The sequence below is a fragment of the Lytechinus variegatus genome, chromosome 1 (assembly GCF_018143015.1).
Source record: "Lytechinus variegatus isolate NC3 chromosome 1, Lvar_3.0, whole genome shotgun sequence".
Taxonomy (NCBI): domain Eukaryota; kingdom Metazoa; phylum Echinodermata; class Echinoidea; order Temnopleuroida; family Toxopneustidae; genus Lytechinus; species Lytechinus variegatus.
In genome coordinates, this window is record NC_054740.1 from 75,127,711 (window position 1) to 75,144,235 (window position 16,525).

Consider the following 16,525-nt stretch of genomic DNA (forward strand, 5'->3'; position numbering starts at 1 on the left):
ACAGGTATTAACTTTCACCAATAAGAGAATCATAAAAGGCCAATGAAGAACAAATGAAAATCAATGAAATTCCAGCTAATTTAAAGCCTTTCAAAAAGTCATATCCCACCATACAGGATCTCTATGTAATCCAACACTGGATAACATGTACATGTATAAATTATATTTTGTTTTTTCATCTTCTTCACATATCACACTTTCTCAGATCTTCATTGAGTAATCATAGCCATATAGGCCTACAGAGTACTTATAAACTATGGCTTCCTCTGCCTGTCCAGATTATTAACTTATTTAATATTTAAACGATATATATTTCATTAATTAGTTATCAAATTTATTGTTTTATAAAAATCACAGACTAACCACAATTTCAAAAAACGTTTTAATGATATCAATGCACCGATACAATTTTAGACCACATCTTGCATGCAACATTACATGGAAGACAGAACATATCATACTGTACATTTGATGCAAGGGAAAGGGCAAACAGTCCTTTTCAGTAAAACCTAACTGTAGCATACCTGCATAAGAGCACAAAGCATGTCAATAGCTGCATGTGTTACACCATCATCCTGCCTTTTCAAGGCCTTCACAACACGAACACCGACCCTCTCTCGGAACCTAGAAGGGTTTATAATGAAACATTGTCATAGGAGGAATTATGTGATTGATAAGGTTAGGTGCCCAATGAAGTTCTGTTGTGCTCATCAGGCTCAATCATGCTACTTCGGGATTGGTTAGTAGGTTTGTGGTCTACATGCAGTCTAATAACACATCATCTAAACCCATTTGGTCTACACTGCACTAAGACCCATAAGATGAATTTTCATACACTAGATTAGAAACTAATTTACTCTTAATCTACGTATTATTCTACACTTTCTCAAATGCCCACAATTGCCCAATGCCCATTTTATTAGGATTTTATTATTAGGTGTTTAAACATTCACATTTTATGCTTGTTTACATTCTCCTTTTTTCACTTCCAAATTTAAGGACTCCAAGACTCTGATCATTATCTCTGAACATATACTAATTCTCTGTTTAGTATGCAATCTTTGTTTTATTATGTACACGATTTCAGAAATGAAAACAATTCATATCATACTGGTGGATAGTTCACATGGTTAAAGGACAAGTCCACCTCAGAAAAATGTTGATTTGAATCAATAGAGAAAAATCAGACAGGCACAGTGCTGAAAATTTCATCAAAACCGGATGTAAAATAAGAAAGTTATGACATTTCAAAGTTTCGCTTATTTTCAACAAAATAGTTATATGAACGAGCCAGTTACATCCAAATGAGAGAGTTGATGATGCCACTCACTATTTCTTTTGTTTTTTATTGTTTGAATTATACAATATTTCAATTTTTACGAATTTGATGATTAGGACCTCCTTGCCTGAAGCACAAAATGTTAAAATAATGGAATTCCACGTGTTCAAGGAGGAATGAAATATCATTTCACATGACAATGATGAGAAAATAAAAATATTTCATATAAAAAAATACAAAAGAAATAGTGAGTGATGTCATCAGTTCCCTCATTTGCATACCGACCGAGATGTGCATATAACCGTTTTGTGAAATGAAGCGAAACTTTAGAATGTCATAACTTTCTTATTTTACATCCGATTTTGATGAAATTTTCAGTGTTATGCTTGTTGAATTTTTCTCTTTTTATTCAAATCAAGTTTTTGTTGGGGTGGACTTGTCCTTTAAGCTTGATGCTTACAATGAAATTATGGAGGTTAACTTCCAATGAAGGTTCCTGTTTAAACTTGGTACCAAACTACAATATATATCTAGCCACTTGACAACATGTTCCTCCGAAATCCCAATCATTTATTACTTTGAAGCTGACTTACTTTGGTAATGTCGTGAATGCCCCAAAGCCTGCCTTGGATGCTACCAGTCTCCTCAGGGCTTGAAGGTGACTTTCAAGGATCTCAGCTTGCATTGTCATTGGATCACCTACAAAATAGACAGATTGTCAAATATAGAAACAAATTGAAAATATCACAAACATAAAAAAAAACTGTAGTATCACATATACAGGTTGAATATAAACATGAAGAGTGGTAAACAAAATGATTAAAAAAATAACAGATTAACTAAAATAATTTTCATTATCAATGTAGAATGTGCAAACATTCTGTGTGGTTAAAGCTAGAATACAATCAACCAAGATAATAATGAAGTGCTTAGAAATGTTCCTATGTGTGAAGTGCTAATACTGGTATGTTATTATCATTACCCAATAAAGACATCTCAAATAAAAGTTTCATAGCCTATTTATTAATTTGATGAAAATACAAAACATCATTGAGATTTTGTGACCAAGGAAAACCAATTTTGATAAGATATGTATGGTCTGACTTACCCTCGTGAGCCAAGAGAGCAGTTAAAGCACCATTGATTAGTTTCTCTTTGTTCTCAGCAAAGAATCCCTTCAATCAAAAGAATAACATTATTACAGAATAATTAGAAAATAATTAGAACAAATTGAAAATAATCACATGGGTAATTCCATTAAATAAGTAACCTTTTATACACATTGAACTGAAGATTAATTGTGAAAACAAAACTGTACTTTATCTGGTATGTTTGAATTCCACATTCATTTAGCATGCTTAATAGATCACAATCATTATGAATAATGGTCTTTACTGAACAATTACAAAATTTGTCTAAGAACTGCGCAATATTTTGTACGGGTCATTAATTTTAAGGGATCTCAATTAATTTGGTCACATGTTATGATGGACAGCAGACATGGTAAATATAAGTTCTTGTGAATTGAACACCTTGTGGTAATCATGGCCCAAGTACTTACATCTTGTGTGACAGCATGTAAAAGACCACTATAAGATATGTTGTTATTGAACCTCATAACTGCTTCATCAAAGTTGTTATCTGAAAATATAATTAAACAAAAATGAATGCCCTTTACTTCAGATTTCCATGAAGATAGTATCTAAAAATCATACTGCGAATAATTTCTGCCCAATACAACCATCTTTGTGCTCATTTGCTGATTCTGAAGCAAAAGACTATACCAAATGAAATAATTTTACTTTGTTTTTTTATCTAAAAGGAACTATATATTATCTAAATATTTTCCAATCAGAAACTTCATAAGAATTCAAGCCATATTCTAGAATATGAACCCCTGAATTATACATAGCTTCCTCTTTCATTTTTCCATCATATAAATAAAAAGCATTCGAAGGGTTTATAATAGGAAAATAAGCTCATTTCCAAGATAAGTTGCTAAATCTGACATAACATATATATTCAATATTCTAGAAATAATCAATACACAAATATTCACATAAAAGTCACTACACTTTTAGAATATTGAAATGCTATAACATTAGTAAAATAAAGTTTACAATTTTTTTTTACATTAAAATTCTTTAAATTAAAATAACTTACTGTATGGCACTGCTAAGAAGCGTAAATGATGGCTCTCGACATCTTCATCGACTGGTACATAGAGGGGCTGCTGCCTTTGACCTCTATTTGTGAAGGTCATTTTTACACAGACATCTCTGTTGCCACTAGCCCTAACTCCATCTAAAACTCCAGCTATTAAATTATCCCTGAACAGAAATAATGAAAAATGAACAAGAAATCACTTTGGTAAACACTTTCAAGTGGAAAACACAATATCAAACAAAAACACATTATGGTTTGATTGTTTTCTCGACTAACATCATTCTACCGTATTCTTCATCCCCTATTTTGAAAGACACATGAAAGCTGATAAACAAAGTTCAACTTACCTATCTGTTGATGTGTATTTCCTAATTTGACCTTTGACATACTCTAGAAAGAACATCTGTGGATTGTCTTGGCTACGGATTATTGCAAATATCTAGAAGATTAAAGAATAACAAATATCAATTAGTTGAGGCAAAGGTGTGATCAATTTCCATTTCATAAACTGTCAGACTACATGTATGATACATAGCAGATGGTTTGGAACTGTTCCAAATAGTACAAATTTATCACATTGCTATTAGGTTACAAAGAATACAAGGCTCTAACCCACTGATACATGCCACGTGTAAGGATTTCTTGTTTGGAACCAGAACTATGCTACAACAAGTCTGTGATATTATCACGTTGATATGATATCAAAATGAGACTTACATCACATAAAGGTTTGACTGTGATAACGCTATAGCTAGCTGGATCTCTCTCTACTATACATGTCTCTGTAAGACATAAGACTCTCCTCTGAGGTTCATTGTGTCTTGGTGTCCATTTCTGAACACCGAATTCTGCTAGAGATGTCAGCGCCTCATCCCCACTATAAGGAACAAATGTGAAATGAAAAAAGTTATTTAGTAAAAAAAAAATAGCAAAAAGTCATGAGTGTGATGGTACATACATTTTCCATGAGGTGAAAGAAAGATGCTCCATTCAACAAGTCGTAGCCGAGTTGCCCAGTGTCTCTTACTTTCACCAAACGCAAAATATTGTACTATTGCACGAATAAGAATTTAGCGAAGCATGAACAATGATAAATTTTCCCACCTTAATCTATCAAAATGAGGAAATTATTGAAAAGCAAAAAGCAAAATCTCTCAAGCATACATCATATCTAAAGAAGCAGAGCCCATTTAGTCACACAGAATCAATAAATGAAAAATGATGCAATGGTCATATTAGTAACATTTAAATGTGAGAATAACAGTCCAAATTATTTACATTCTTGAATCATTTCAAAAACTATATCCTGGCTTTAAAATGTTCCTAGTAGTCCATTTCATACTTACCAGTACTTGCCAAGTCTGTTGTTGGTGAATTGCTCAAACGATATGGGTTCTTTGCGTATTCTCAAAATAACTCCGGTGTAATTTGCTGCAAACTCAGTGGCTTGCTTGATTAGTTGATCTTTCTGTTCTGTGGCAAAAAGGTGCTGAAAGTAAAGCAACAGAGTAAATAAGAAACTGGTGCCCACACTGAAAATGATCAGTGAGTTATGAATATACGTCACATAAAATTTAAAAATTCACTAATGGCTAACATGAGCTACTAGCTTTGACCTGCAAATGCAATTTCCAAATTTTATCCTGACCTATAATTTAATGTGGACTGACACATCAAAGATAAATTTTGTCCTCCAATTTTCTTTTTACTATATACAATCCAATTTAGAGTCAGACACAATCCATGGACACACAGATGGACGGATGGCTGCCTCTAGAATTCGTTTTCAGGGGCATAATCATATCAATTTTGCTTGCATAAACTAAAAAAAAAGTACATTTATAATATTCAATTTGACATACATGTACATGTAAACTCTGTTGGGATTAATGAGCATTAATTGTCAAACTTTTATGAAGAAGTCAATACCCTTTTCAAAAAGCTGCTAATAATCTTACCAATCTGCTGAAGCCCCCATGGGCAATGGCAAAGCCACCGGGATATCCTGTCACCTGGGTGAACCCCTCTATGTCCTTGTAGTAGTAGGAGCATATAGTCTTTCCTGACGTTGCATCCTTCTGATCTATGGAACATGGAGTTACCTCAAGGACAACAGACCTTCTGTTGTCACTCCAATGATGCTTGTATGCATTATACCTCTGTCAAGGAAACAGTGTTGGAGCCATTGTTAAATCATCACATGATGCAGATGGATCATATAACTAAGAATATATTCTGCTCTTACTATATCCCATTAGTGAATGTACATGGATAAGGGGAGAGGAGGAGAGTGGGGGTACAAGGTGAGGGAAGCAAGGAAACTAAGGGTCACTGGGGCAAGAAGACCAAGTTTTAATATGGTCATCAATCATACAAGTTATTTTTTTGTCAGTACTTGCATCACTAATGCAAGAGGGCAGTGGCATCAGTGATTGGTATAATTTTTCTTTTAATTTTTGACCATTATCATGGGGCAGGGGTAAGGAAGCAAAAGGATGATGGAGTAAGCATACATTGTTGCATTGCATTATAGGTTATATTATTGTAAAAAAAAAATCAAAGAAAGTTAAAGAGAAATTCCAGTAGTTGCAGTAAACACTGATTTCATGAGAAAGACTGTAAAACAAGGCTTAATTGCCAGTATATCATCGAGGATCTAGATCTGGTACAGTTACATTAACTGGAGTTTGTGAAATCTTGAAATCTACGCTGAAAAATGTTCACACCGAAAATCCCCAACACAGATAAGCGCACGTGGGACATTGTATAATTATTGCTTAGGGCGTCGGGCCCGACGCCCTACCCGAATCCCGTGCTTATTTGCAGATTTCTCAGCAATTACACAATTTCTTCCAGAATCCTTTGGCACATGCGTTTTATTTATACAAACAGACACTTTAGTGGTCATTTAATTGGATTCTGTACGAACTCATTTTGATATCGTTACCAAAACTAGCATTTACCTTTAAATAGAATATCAATTCTTTCATGCTTGATAATTAGAAAATGGTTGATTAATGTATATGTGTAATTTCACAGGTTTCCAAACCTGTTTATTACAGAGTTAAATTGATGAACATTGGGTATCCAAGATAATCAAATCAAAAGCAAGTAATTGCTTGATATCTTGAAAGATAAAATGTAAGTACATGACGAAAAAAGAAAATGTAAGTACATGACGAAAAAAAAAAATCAAAATTTCAGAATAGCTTATAAATCATTTCAACTAACTTGTTCAACTCCAAGCTTGCTCCCTCCAAACTGTGATCTAAATTTCTGTACACAAACAAAGAAAAGGAGTTAAATCATTATTCAATATGTTTAATTGAAAACATCACCATGTTCAACCTCAAAGAATGTTCAATTTTGCAAATTAGTGACAGTCAGTGCTGTACTGAATCACAACAGAGACTTTGGACAAAAAAAATATAGAAATGGGACATGCTAATCCTACTTATAATGTTAATATTTGTCAAATATTATTTAGGTACTGAAACTCATTCCAAAAGATCAGTGGTACAGTCTCATGAAATGGATCCTTATACATTCAAAGTTGTGATGTATTTCCAGAACTAAACTTTGTTTAAGACCTTTTTTGTTGATGCTGGCCATATCTTGGTAATACTAGGCAGACAAGATGAAAACTGTATGCTCAAAAGGTTCTCAGGTGTCTTTAATTTGTTCACAACTGAATTCTGTAAAACCCAAGCTTTCATATACGACTGACCCAGATAATGCAGTCAATGCTTCACCCTTAAAGACTAAAAGGAACTAAATATATCCATGAATAGGTGTCAAAGTGATGATCCCTTTACAACATAGAATGCACTGTGCAATTCTAAATCTTAACACCTTAAGTTAGCAAGAGTTCGAGTTGGATGCAGCAGAATTCTGACAATGAAAAATGCAGACCCTCTTATTGCTGGTAGTTCTCCAAGTGTTTAAAGGCCTGGTCACACCGCCCGAGCGTTGTTGGAGCGGTCGTGGTGCAGAGAGAAAAAATTATCACCCCTCGCTACCGTTCACCATTTTCGATTTTGATTCTTTCTTTTTTTTATATTTTTGTTTTCGATTTTTTCCCAAATTTTGTGAGCGAAATTCGACCCTCTCTCCCTACCGCTCCAACAACGCTCGGGCGGTGTGACCAGGCCTTAATGAATTGATTCACTCACCAAGGCTTCTGAGATAATATCCGCCCTGTGTTCTGTGGAGAATCTCATTGTCTCTCCTTTCTTACCGCCTTTCCTGACAGTGATGATGAATTCATTGTTCAGCTGGGCTTTCGTGTTTGGTGCAATCCCATAAAAATCACTGTACGGCCACTGTCAAAATGAAAGGGGAATTGAAAACAGAGGGTTAATAATTGCATGAAATAGTTGATGTCAATGTAAATAACACTTGAAAGATCCTACATCAAATATCCCAGCATAGGCTTAAAATAATCAATCATATACATGTAATCTAAAAGTAAACAACAGCTTCTGAAAGACTTCCCTATACTTACTTTCAAAAGTAACTTCTAAGAACTGCATATTATTTGAGGCAGACTTCAATTTAAAAAATAATGTGTTGTCTAGCAACTCAAGTTGGAATCGCCTCCACTGAAAGAGCCTTGTATGCCTAGCTATTAAAGTATCATATTTTGGGCAACATACAACAAAAAATTACAATAATCATCAAAAGATTAGGGTCTGATACCAGGCAATGGTTTGAAAGTTTGTACATGTATAGATCTTTATCTATTAATAAAAATAATTAATTTGTGATTGTATTTCCATCAAAACAATTTCTATATAAAGCAGCATTATAATTACTTATCATAATACAAATAATTTGGTACCATCTTTCTTCCATATTGACTTTGTCATTTCAACGAAGACCAATATAGTCAGGAATGGATCTACATGTAGATTCTAGAATAACTAATATAATATCTATAGAATTTTATAGAATTTTGTTGATTATTTTACTCTCTTTGTATCATATTACCCTTGTATAAGGTTTTGATAGGGGGTCTACATTTTACAGCTCTGCTTTTAAGTAGGCCCCTCCATTTTTTTTTCATTTCATTGCTACATTTCAATCCTGCATATGTTATGCATTTTTTTTTAATTGTAAACATGATTTATTACGAAATGTACTTTGATGATTGTGGAATATGAATATCAATAAATAAATAAAATAAATAAATAAAGGGAAGGTACACACCTGATTTGTAACCTCCATAGTGCTTGGATTGTATGTTGTGACTCCATGGGATCCCACAGAAAACACCCTCTTGTATCTAAAGGAAAGAAATATGTTTGATATGTTCTTTGTACATTATGTATTAAGCATTATGAAATCGAATTATTGGAATCAATATACTTAAACAGACCTACAAACCTTCTACAACCAACAAAAGTGTGACAAAAAAGAGTATTTTTATAAATTTGTCTCAACGTACCAATCGCGTGCCTGTTGTAGTGAGATTGGTTAAAAAACATGTGAAATGACTCACTTGAAAACTTGATAATTCACCCTATTAAACAACATGCAACAAGTTACTGGCCAACATTGATTTTACTGGTGTGGTACTGTCTGTTTGGTGCTAGTGTCACACACTGTCAGTATAATATATACTCCATGATCAGAAATTTAAACAAAAGTAACAATTCATACAAAAATGTATTGGTGTATTTATAGCAAAAAAGAGGAACAAATACTCTAAAAAGGGAAAGGTTGGCATGCCATCTTAAAGCAGTGGGTGAACAACAAGTGCATTGTAGGAAGATGTGTATTACAAAGTGTACAAGTATATGTTTCACAACAAAACCTTCCTAGAACTTCAATGCGGTATTTCTTTTGTTAGTTTTGTTTTTCTTATGCCTATGGGGAAATCATTATGAAGCTTATCACATGAATGTATTCAATTAACAGTTATTGCAGGCACTACAAATATACAAATAAAAATGCTGTATTTATTCATTTTTTTAAGACACATCCATAGCCATGCAATCATTTTTTAAGACACATCCATAGCCATGCAATCGTTAAAATGATTCAGCAAAAAAACGCCTGAACATTGATCCAATGAAATCATACAAATGGGATAAAAAGGATTTAGAAGTTTGTTAGCCTTATGATGCATTTTACCAGTATCAATCTATTATAAGTTCAAACAGGAATAACATGGATTTCTACAAGATGTTTGAGAACTTAAACAAGAAACAGACCTTTAATTTACAGCGTGAAAGTCATGTAATAACCTGTGGTAGATAAGGACATGTAGAGACTCTAATGCACCACTTTCAGCACCAGAAATAATCTTGGAATTTGGCAATTTGCACCCCCCCCCCCCACAGCCCAAAATGAATTCCTACTTTACTTACTTTCCTCTCCAAGAGTGCTTTGTTGTATAGTAGCTGGCCACATCTTTATTTTCCCTCATAGCCATCTTGATGATTCATATAGCTTTACTGAAAAAATAATATGAGGTTCAAACAGAAATATTAAAGGCACTGGCACCTTACAATGTATCAGCACCAGACCTGCATATGATCAGTTTTATTTACTAAACAAAACACATTAATACCAGAAATAACATTCATCACTGACCGACACAAACGTCACCAACTATAAAGAAGAAAAAATTGACATAAAAATGTAGCCTACACTGCAGAGTCAGCCTTTAACCTGGGACCTCTTGCATGTTACAGGCCTACCAACATTTGAAAATGAAAAAACTAGTCCTAATTCATTGCTAGATGTCAGATGCATCTCCCTCACTTTTTTTAAATTAAGACATGTTTAGCATTCTTATATTTTTAACACAGAGAAAATACAAGTGTTGAAAACCTATATTAGGTACTCTTACTTCCATACCCATACCCAGGCATGATATTCCCCACTGAAAAAAAAAAATCTGAAAAGTACATACAGCAAAGGGTTCTGTTTGTGGTAACTCCCGTAGGCACTCGGCAGGACAGTATTTTGCTGGTAAACGCCAAGCTGGTATATAACGAACTACTTATGAAACATTTTACGTCTAGGTTAATCGGTCATAGTGGCTGACGTTATAGACGACAGATATCGCTATCTGGCCTTTTTATCAAAGTAGAGACAATGGCAGAGTTGGGATTCGATTATGAGTCCAATGCTCTAAATCCTCGCCGAAGTCCGAGATGCTCGGTTGGGGTTACAAGCTCTTGCATAGTAAGAAATTGAAAGTGATTTTTCAAGGTAAGTCAGCATGATAGCTTTATCATTTGACTTTAAAAAGCAGTCAAAAACAGCACGCCCATGCATGAGGGTCCGAGCTGTCCTTCGTGCATGCGCATGCGATGTTTTGAAATCAGCAGCAAATTATATGCACATGTCAGGAGCTCGATGTTGGCTCTAATTTCTAAATCACCACTTTTGAGGATAACCAAAGGATGGATATGGAGTGAAATTAGGATGAAAAGTAAGAAATTAAGCTTCTTATTCTTTTTAAGCTAGTTTCGGTGTAGGATTTTTACAATAAATCTGCATTATTTCCCACCTTTGCCACTTGGCACTCATTCTATGAACAAGGTTATGATATAACCATGTTCTCTGTTACTCCTCCCTGTGTGGTGAAATAAGGTTGGCAATGTTTGGTTTATTTTCTCTTTTTCTTTGGGACAAATGCTTGATTTTTTGACAGTCAGGTTCCATTACAGCTGTTCATCATATAACTTGGCTCTTAAAGTAGACAACCGAAGAATCAAAAGTATTTTATAATGACTTTTTTTGGTCATCATTGTAAAGGGGAAGTATTACTAATCAGATATATAACTTCACCTTTTAAAATAGTGATTAGAGTTTGCAGAAATCAGCTCTCAAAAATGACTTATTTTCATGGCATATTTCTGCCTTCGTCCGTCCTCTGGCGAGCTCCAGCTGAGTGACGTCACACCACGAGCAGCGAGCAGCTGAGCTGACAGCAGCCCATTGAAGACGATCTTTCCAATCAGCGTTTTTGCTCTTAGAATAGTTTATTCCTCTCAAGATTGGTCTTATTACATAGATAAAAGTTTGAATTTTCTGAACAGTAAAATGAAATGCACATTTAACATATTTTGGTAACCGATATTTAGCTTAGAAAAAATTATTTGTTTTCAAGAAATATACGTGAATAAACAAAGCATATTTTCACTTAGAAATCATGCTTGCACCACATTGATATTATTATCAATATAAAGCATAGACATTCGTCTTCACAACTGAATAAAAATTATGAAATTTAATTACGTAGCAAGTTCAGGAACCACAAAAAAACACGGCAATATATGATCGCGAAATGATTGGAATTGCACTTGGATTGCCGAAGCATTGCGAGGCAACTGCAGCGAACGCACTTTGTTCATATATCGTTATGAACACGGTCCATAACATAACATGGTCTGTGGACAAATCTGTACGTACGCATTTTTTTTTATGAGTGCGGGGATCCTGGTTCGAAACTCTTTGATTTTTTTTTGGTTCTGGATTTTTTTTTTAATTATGTTCCTTCCCCATTCCTATCAGCTCTTTTTTCTCTTTTTATTTTCATGTGAGATTCTATTCAGTCCTGTATTTATTAAATCTTACTTCTTAATTGCTGCTTTTGATTTTCAAGTTCTTGATTAGATTCTCTACTTATATTATTTGGGCAGCGACTCACTCACTCACTGACTGGAGTGGAGCAACACAATGACGACTGCAGTGGACAAAATTGGTCTTTACAGTCCACAATTCAATAAAAACGGGCAAAGGAACACAGTTCTGAATCACGTTTGGTCTGAAGTTGTCGAAAACAGAAATTGAATATCACATTACATGAAGAAAACGGTAAATTCGGAAGATATTGAACAGGTCAGTAAGGTGATTCAGTGCATGATGAACAGAGAGATGATGAGCACGTCGATTGTGTGACGTCATTATTCTCGACCGTTTTCGTCTGCGTGATTGTCGGTCTGGGGGGCTGAGAAGGGTGTCTAATAATTTCATTTCTTGCATTTCCACGACATCTATAAGACTTTTTAGTGACATATTTGTGTATAAAAAGACAATACCTTTCCATCCATATATAATTTGTCTATAATCATCACTTTCGTGAAATTTTCTTCGTGTGTCTCCTTTAAGTAAATTTGATTCTTTAACTTAATTTTTCTTAATTAAAAATAGAGATTGAAAAACTACAATTGTCTTGCCATATTACTTTCCAACAATAGAAGGCGTTCACAAAATATGCCCAACATTCAAGTTTTCGAGCGCTCTGGTGAATACAAAAATTACCCCCAAGTTACTAATGAAAAATAAATTGCAACTGTACGGAAATTAGTATTTTTGGTCACAAAAGTGATATTTTAATGATTTTTAAAATTTTGTGCTGTGTACAGCACACAGTGACAAATCATGTACCATGGATAGCGGAGCGTGAACGCTAGTGGTCGCGTACATTTTTGCTTTGACGTCATCCAGCCACTGCTGAGAGCCAATTTATGAATGAAAATATAGTAAGCATGCGCAGTGCAAGCCTTCCATTTCCCCACACAGTATTCCACCAAGAATTTCACTTTCCTATATTTTATATGAATTATGAACGGTATTCTCTGAGGATCTATTTTCTCACCGATACCGCACAGGTAAGCGAATTTCGATTACTTCTTGCTTTTCCGTCAAAATATTACGAATTAGCGTCGATATGGCATCGTGTTCAATGTAGAGTCTATCGCCTATCACAAAGTCAATTAGCTTCGGGTTTCGGAACGTCGCGTGAATATGCATGAAATTGCAGAGTTTCAATAATTTTCGATCGACACTGGAGCGATCCGATCTATTGCTACTTCTGCACGCAGTCTGAAGCAATTATTTTGGCGACCGCATGGTCATGACATGATCTGCACGAATGACCAATCAGCGGTCTCCGAATCGCTGTGCGGAGACGATCTATCCGTTGTACACAGTCTATGGACAATTGTTCGTTGTGCAGCATTGGCATACCATAGTCCTGCCTGTAGATTCCCTACAGGCAGGATGGTAATGAACTCTTGGGTGGCCACTCGGGATTATCAGAGCAAATTTTGGACCTTGAAGTTTTGGTAGGTGGAGCGTAGTGTTCCGGTAGCGGGAGTGAAGCCTGCACAAACATCACTACTCAATGATCAATCACCACATCACATGCCATGCATGCAGGCCAGTCACTCTGGGGCCGATCCCACAAAAGGGTCTTTGCAAGAACGGTCTTTCGTGTCGCCCATTTATGATGCGCCATGACTAAGCCTGAGTCATATCGATTATTTTGAAAACTGGTGTTCGACAGCTTTCATTCGATCGAACATCGATGCATCGAATATTGAAGGCGGGGAAAAGTTAGTCTTTTTTTGCTCCGGCCGCGTCGCGTCGATGCGCTATGCATGCACTGACGGTGTGTGCGCTGGCGTTGGCCGGGTGAGCGTTGCACAAGCAGATGACAGAGCAAAGTTCGTTTGTATTTTCCATGATCACAAAACACAAAAAAAGGCCGGGGACCAATGCAGAATTCTTCCCAAAATATCTTCAACAATGATATTTGCAGATGACAACATATAAGCTTAAAATGAAACAATAATAAAGACATGAATCACGCAGAGTCGATCCGAATGATTTTCGGTCAACTAGCATTCGCAGTCCAGACTCGCATTCACCAGCCCCGTCCACAGCCCCACACACTCACTCTCCTGAAACGACAGGCGTGCTTGTCAGCGCCAGCAAACAAGTGCAACCAACGGAGAGCGCTGTAACTTGCCTGAGATTGTGTAGTTGGATCCAAAATGAGCTCCAAATAAATTTATGGGAATAAATACCAGTACGTAATTTTCCCTGGATGGTCATTAGAATTGTTATTCAATGCTGATATAACGATTGTGAGGAAAGATTGTGGAATATGAGTTATGACGATGTTCGAGAATTAATCCTGATAATGACAATCCATTTTTTTAAGACACGAGCATGCGATCGAAATAAAAACGAATGTTTCGAATCGAGCCCTAAATTCATATAAATCATTATGATTTAACAAGATTTTATGGTCATACTAAGAATATTGACGATGTCAGCAAAGTATGTTAAGTTCATATGGAAGAATTAATACTGGAATTATTTCTATTGTTATTCCATCTCTGGACGTCTCCTCCGAGCTCCGAGAAAGGAAGCACACAATGCGCATGCGTATTCGATGACGTATGACATATTTTCCATCCATGAAATCAGAGCCCAAAGTTGGGCACAAACTAGCTTCAAATTGATGGGGAAAAAAATATCAACCGCAATTTCCTCTGTTTTGTCATGTAAAATGTTATTATATGGTGATATTACGATCTTGAAAAGAGTTTTTGCATGTAGACAATGTTCGAGAATCAATCCTGACGTGATAATTATTTTTTTAGACAAGTGCACTCAAGTCGATCGTCATGAGATGTCAGCCATTGAAAATTGAAACGAAATACAAACGTTTCACATCAAGCTCTAAATTCATATTAGGCCTAATGATTATGCAAATTATTGTTAAATATTACGATTAAATAATGTTCTGTGGTCATGATATGAATATTGTTCATGAAGCAAGATTTATTTTACGTTGATCGCGTCAATTTCCAGCCATTTTCTGGTTTGATTAAAGAACTGTACTGCGCATGCACGATCGATGGCCATGACTTCCATTCATGAATTCATCGTGCATAAATTATCTCGGCATGATCAGACGAGTAAGACTCGAACTATGATCGAAATAAACTTCAAATTAATGGTGAACAGGCATCATATTTACACGATCGGTTTCATTTTTGGGGGCAATAGAAATCAAGTAGGCCTAAAAGTAGTAGTAGTCAAGTTGGACGTTACTGATATTTTGCTGATTGATTGTGTGAACCAAACGAATCGGCCGGCCGACGTATTTTTTTAATTATTTTTTTCAATGCACCGATTTTGCAAAATCTGCACCGGTGTTCGATGACATCGATCGAACACCGATTTTAAAATCGATTCACAGAGAAATGCATTAAATTACCTGCAACATAGTCAGACTCTATTCATTTGATTCATCCATTAATGATTAATCAGAATCTTTGAAATGAAATCGTATACAAATTGATTTAAATGCTAGCTAATAGATTTAATTTGTTTATCATACATTTCAGAAATATCCCGCATACAACGCATAATGGACATGGGCAACACGAAAGACGGTCCTTGCAAAGACCCTTTCAATCGGCCCCTGCTTCCGTACCGGTAGGCGGTACACAACAGCCACACATTGACTCACTCAACCAACAAGAACTTAGATCATGTGAACGTGAGATGTACGGTACAGTAGAGTCTAGGTTATTCTACCATTCTATTGACTCACAACAACATAAATTAACAATTTACCCTCAAAACTACTAACTACTTATATTCACCTCATACAGAAGACAAACTGTATCGGTAGATGACAAAATACATTTCTAAGACTGAGTAAGAGCGTAAATTCTGTGCAACTTTTTCACTAACAGCGGGTCGCCATCTTGTCCCGTGCAGACAAGTAAGTGCGCTTGCGCGGTGGGCGTGTATATTGCGTCGATCTTGTGCATATGATTTATGAGCTGATTTCAGGATGAGAGGAAGTCACGGAGCTGAATAGATAGAGTGGGATAGGCCTATAGGGTCCAAAATTTGATATGAATTCATACAAATTTATTTTTCGATAGAATAAATCGACGGGGGAATAGTGAAATAAAATTAGTTGGCGAATAACGAGGTAACGCCCCCCCGAACGGGCCTCCGATGCTGGAGATAACTTACTAGTAGTGGATCGTATTACCGAACACTTTTCATGAATTTGATCATATCAAACACATTATTCCAATTGAATTCACCAAACTTTCACCATAAATACACAAATACCTACAAAATATAAACATGCAGAAATTTTGCCGAAATTGTTTTTCATTTTTACGACATCAGCTTCCAATCGGACCCCTCTTCGCAAGTAAAATATTTTGGTCACATGAAAAGGTATCGTATTACCGAACGTGTGTTTTCTATGGGAAAAGTTGAGAAAACAACAAAGTCACTGAT

At 35.5% G+C, this 16,525-nt stretch overlaps 1 protein-coding gene across 2 annotated transcripts in view; it reads right to left on the minus strand.

The window, feature by feature from the left end:
* LOC121422933 (dnaJ homolog subfamily C member 13-like) overlaps positions 1-16,170 on the minus strand; it is a 51,189-nt gene extending 35,019 nt beyond the window's left edge. For both annotated transcript variants that reach the window (XM_041618183.1, XM_041618176.1), the window contains exons 1-14: positions 15,868-16,170; positions 9,817-9,903; positions 8,654-8,729; positions 7,618-7,767; positions 6,677-6,721; positions 5,404-5,604; positions 4,792-4,934; positions 4,163-4,322; positions 3,793-3,884; positions 3,443-3,609; positions 2,841-2,920; positions 2,388-2,454; positions 1,873-1,978; positions 525-624 (exon numbers count right to left, since the gene is read on the minus strand). In XM_041618183.1, the coding sequence (XP_041474117.1) occupies positions 525-624; positions 1,873-1,978; positions 2,388-2,454; positions 2,841-2,920; positions 3,443-3,609; positions 3,793-3,884; positions 4,163-4,322; positions 4,792-4,934; positions 5,404-5,604; positions 6,677-6,721; positions 7,618-7,767; positions 8,654-8,729; positions 9,817-9,881 (1,452 nt within the window). In that variant the 5' untranslated portion in view covers positions 9,882-9,903; positions 15,868-16,170. The remainder of the gene's footprint in view (positions 1-524; positions 625-1,872; positions 1,979-2,387; positions 2,455-2,840; positions 2,921-3,442; positions 3,610-3,792; positions 3,885-4,162; positions 4,323-4,791; positions 4,935-5,403; positions 5,605-6,676; positions 6,722-7,617; positions 7,768-8,653; positions 8,730-9,816; positions 9,904-15,867) is intronic.
* Positions 16,171-16,525: the final 355 nt, after the last annotated feature.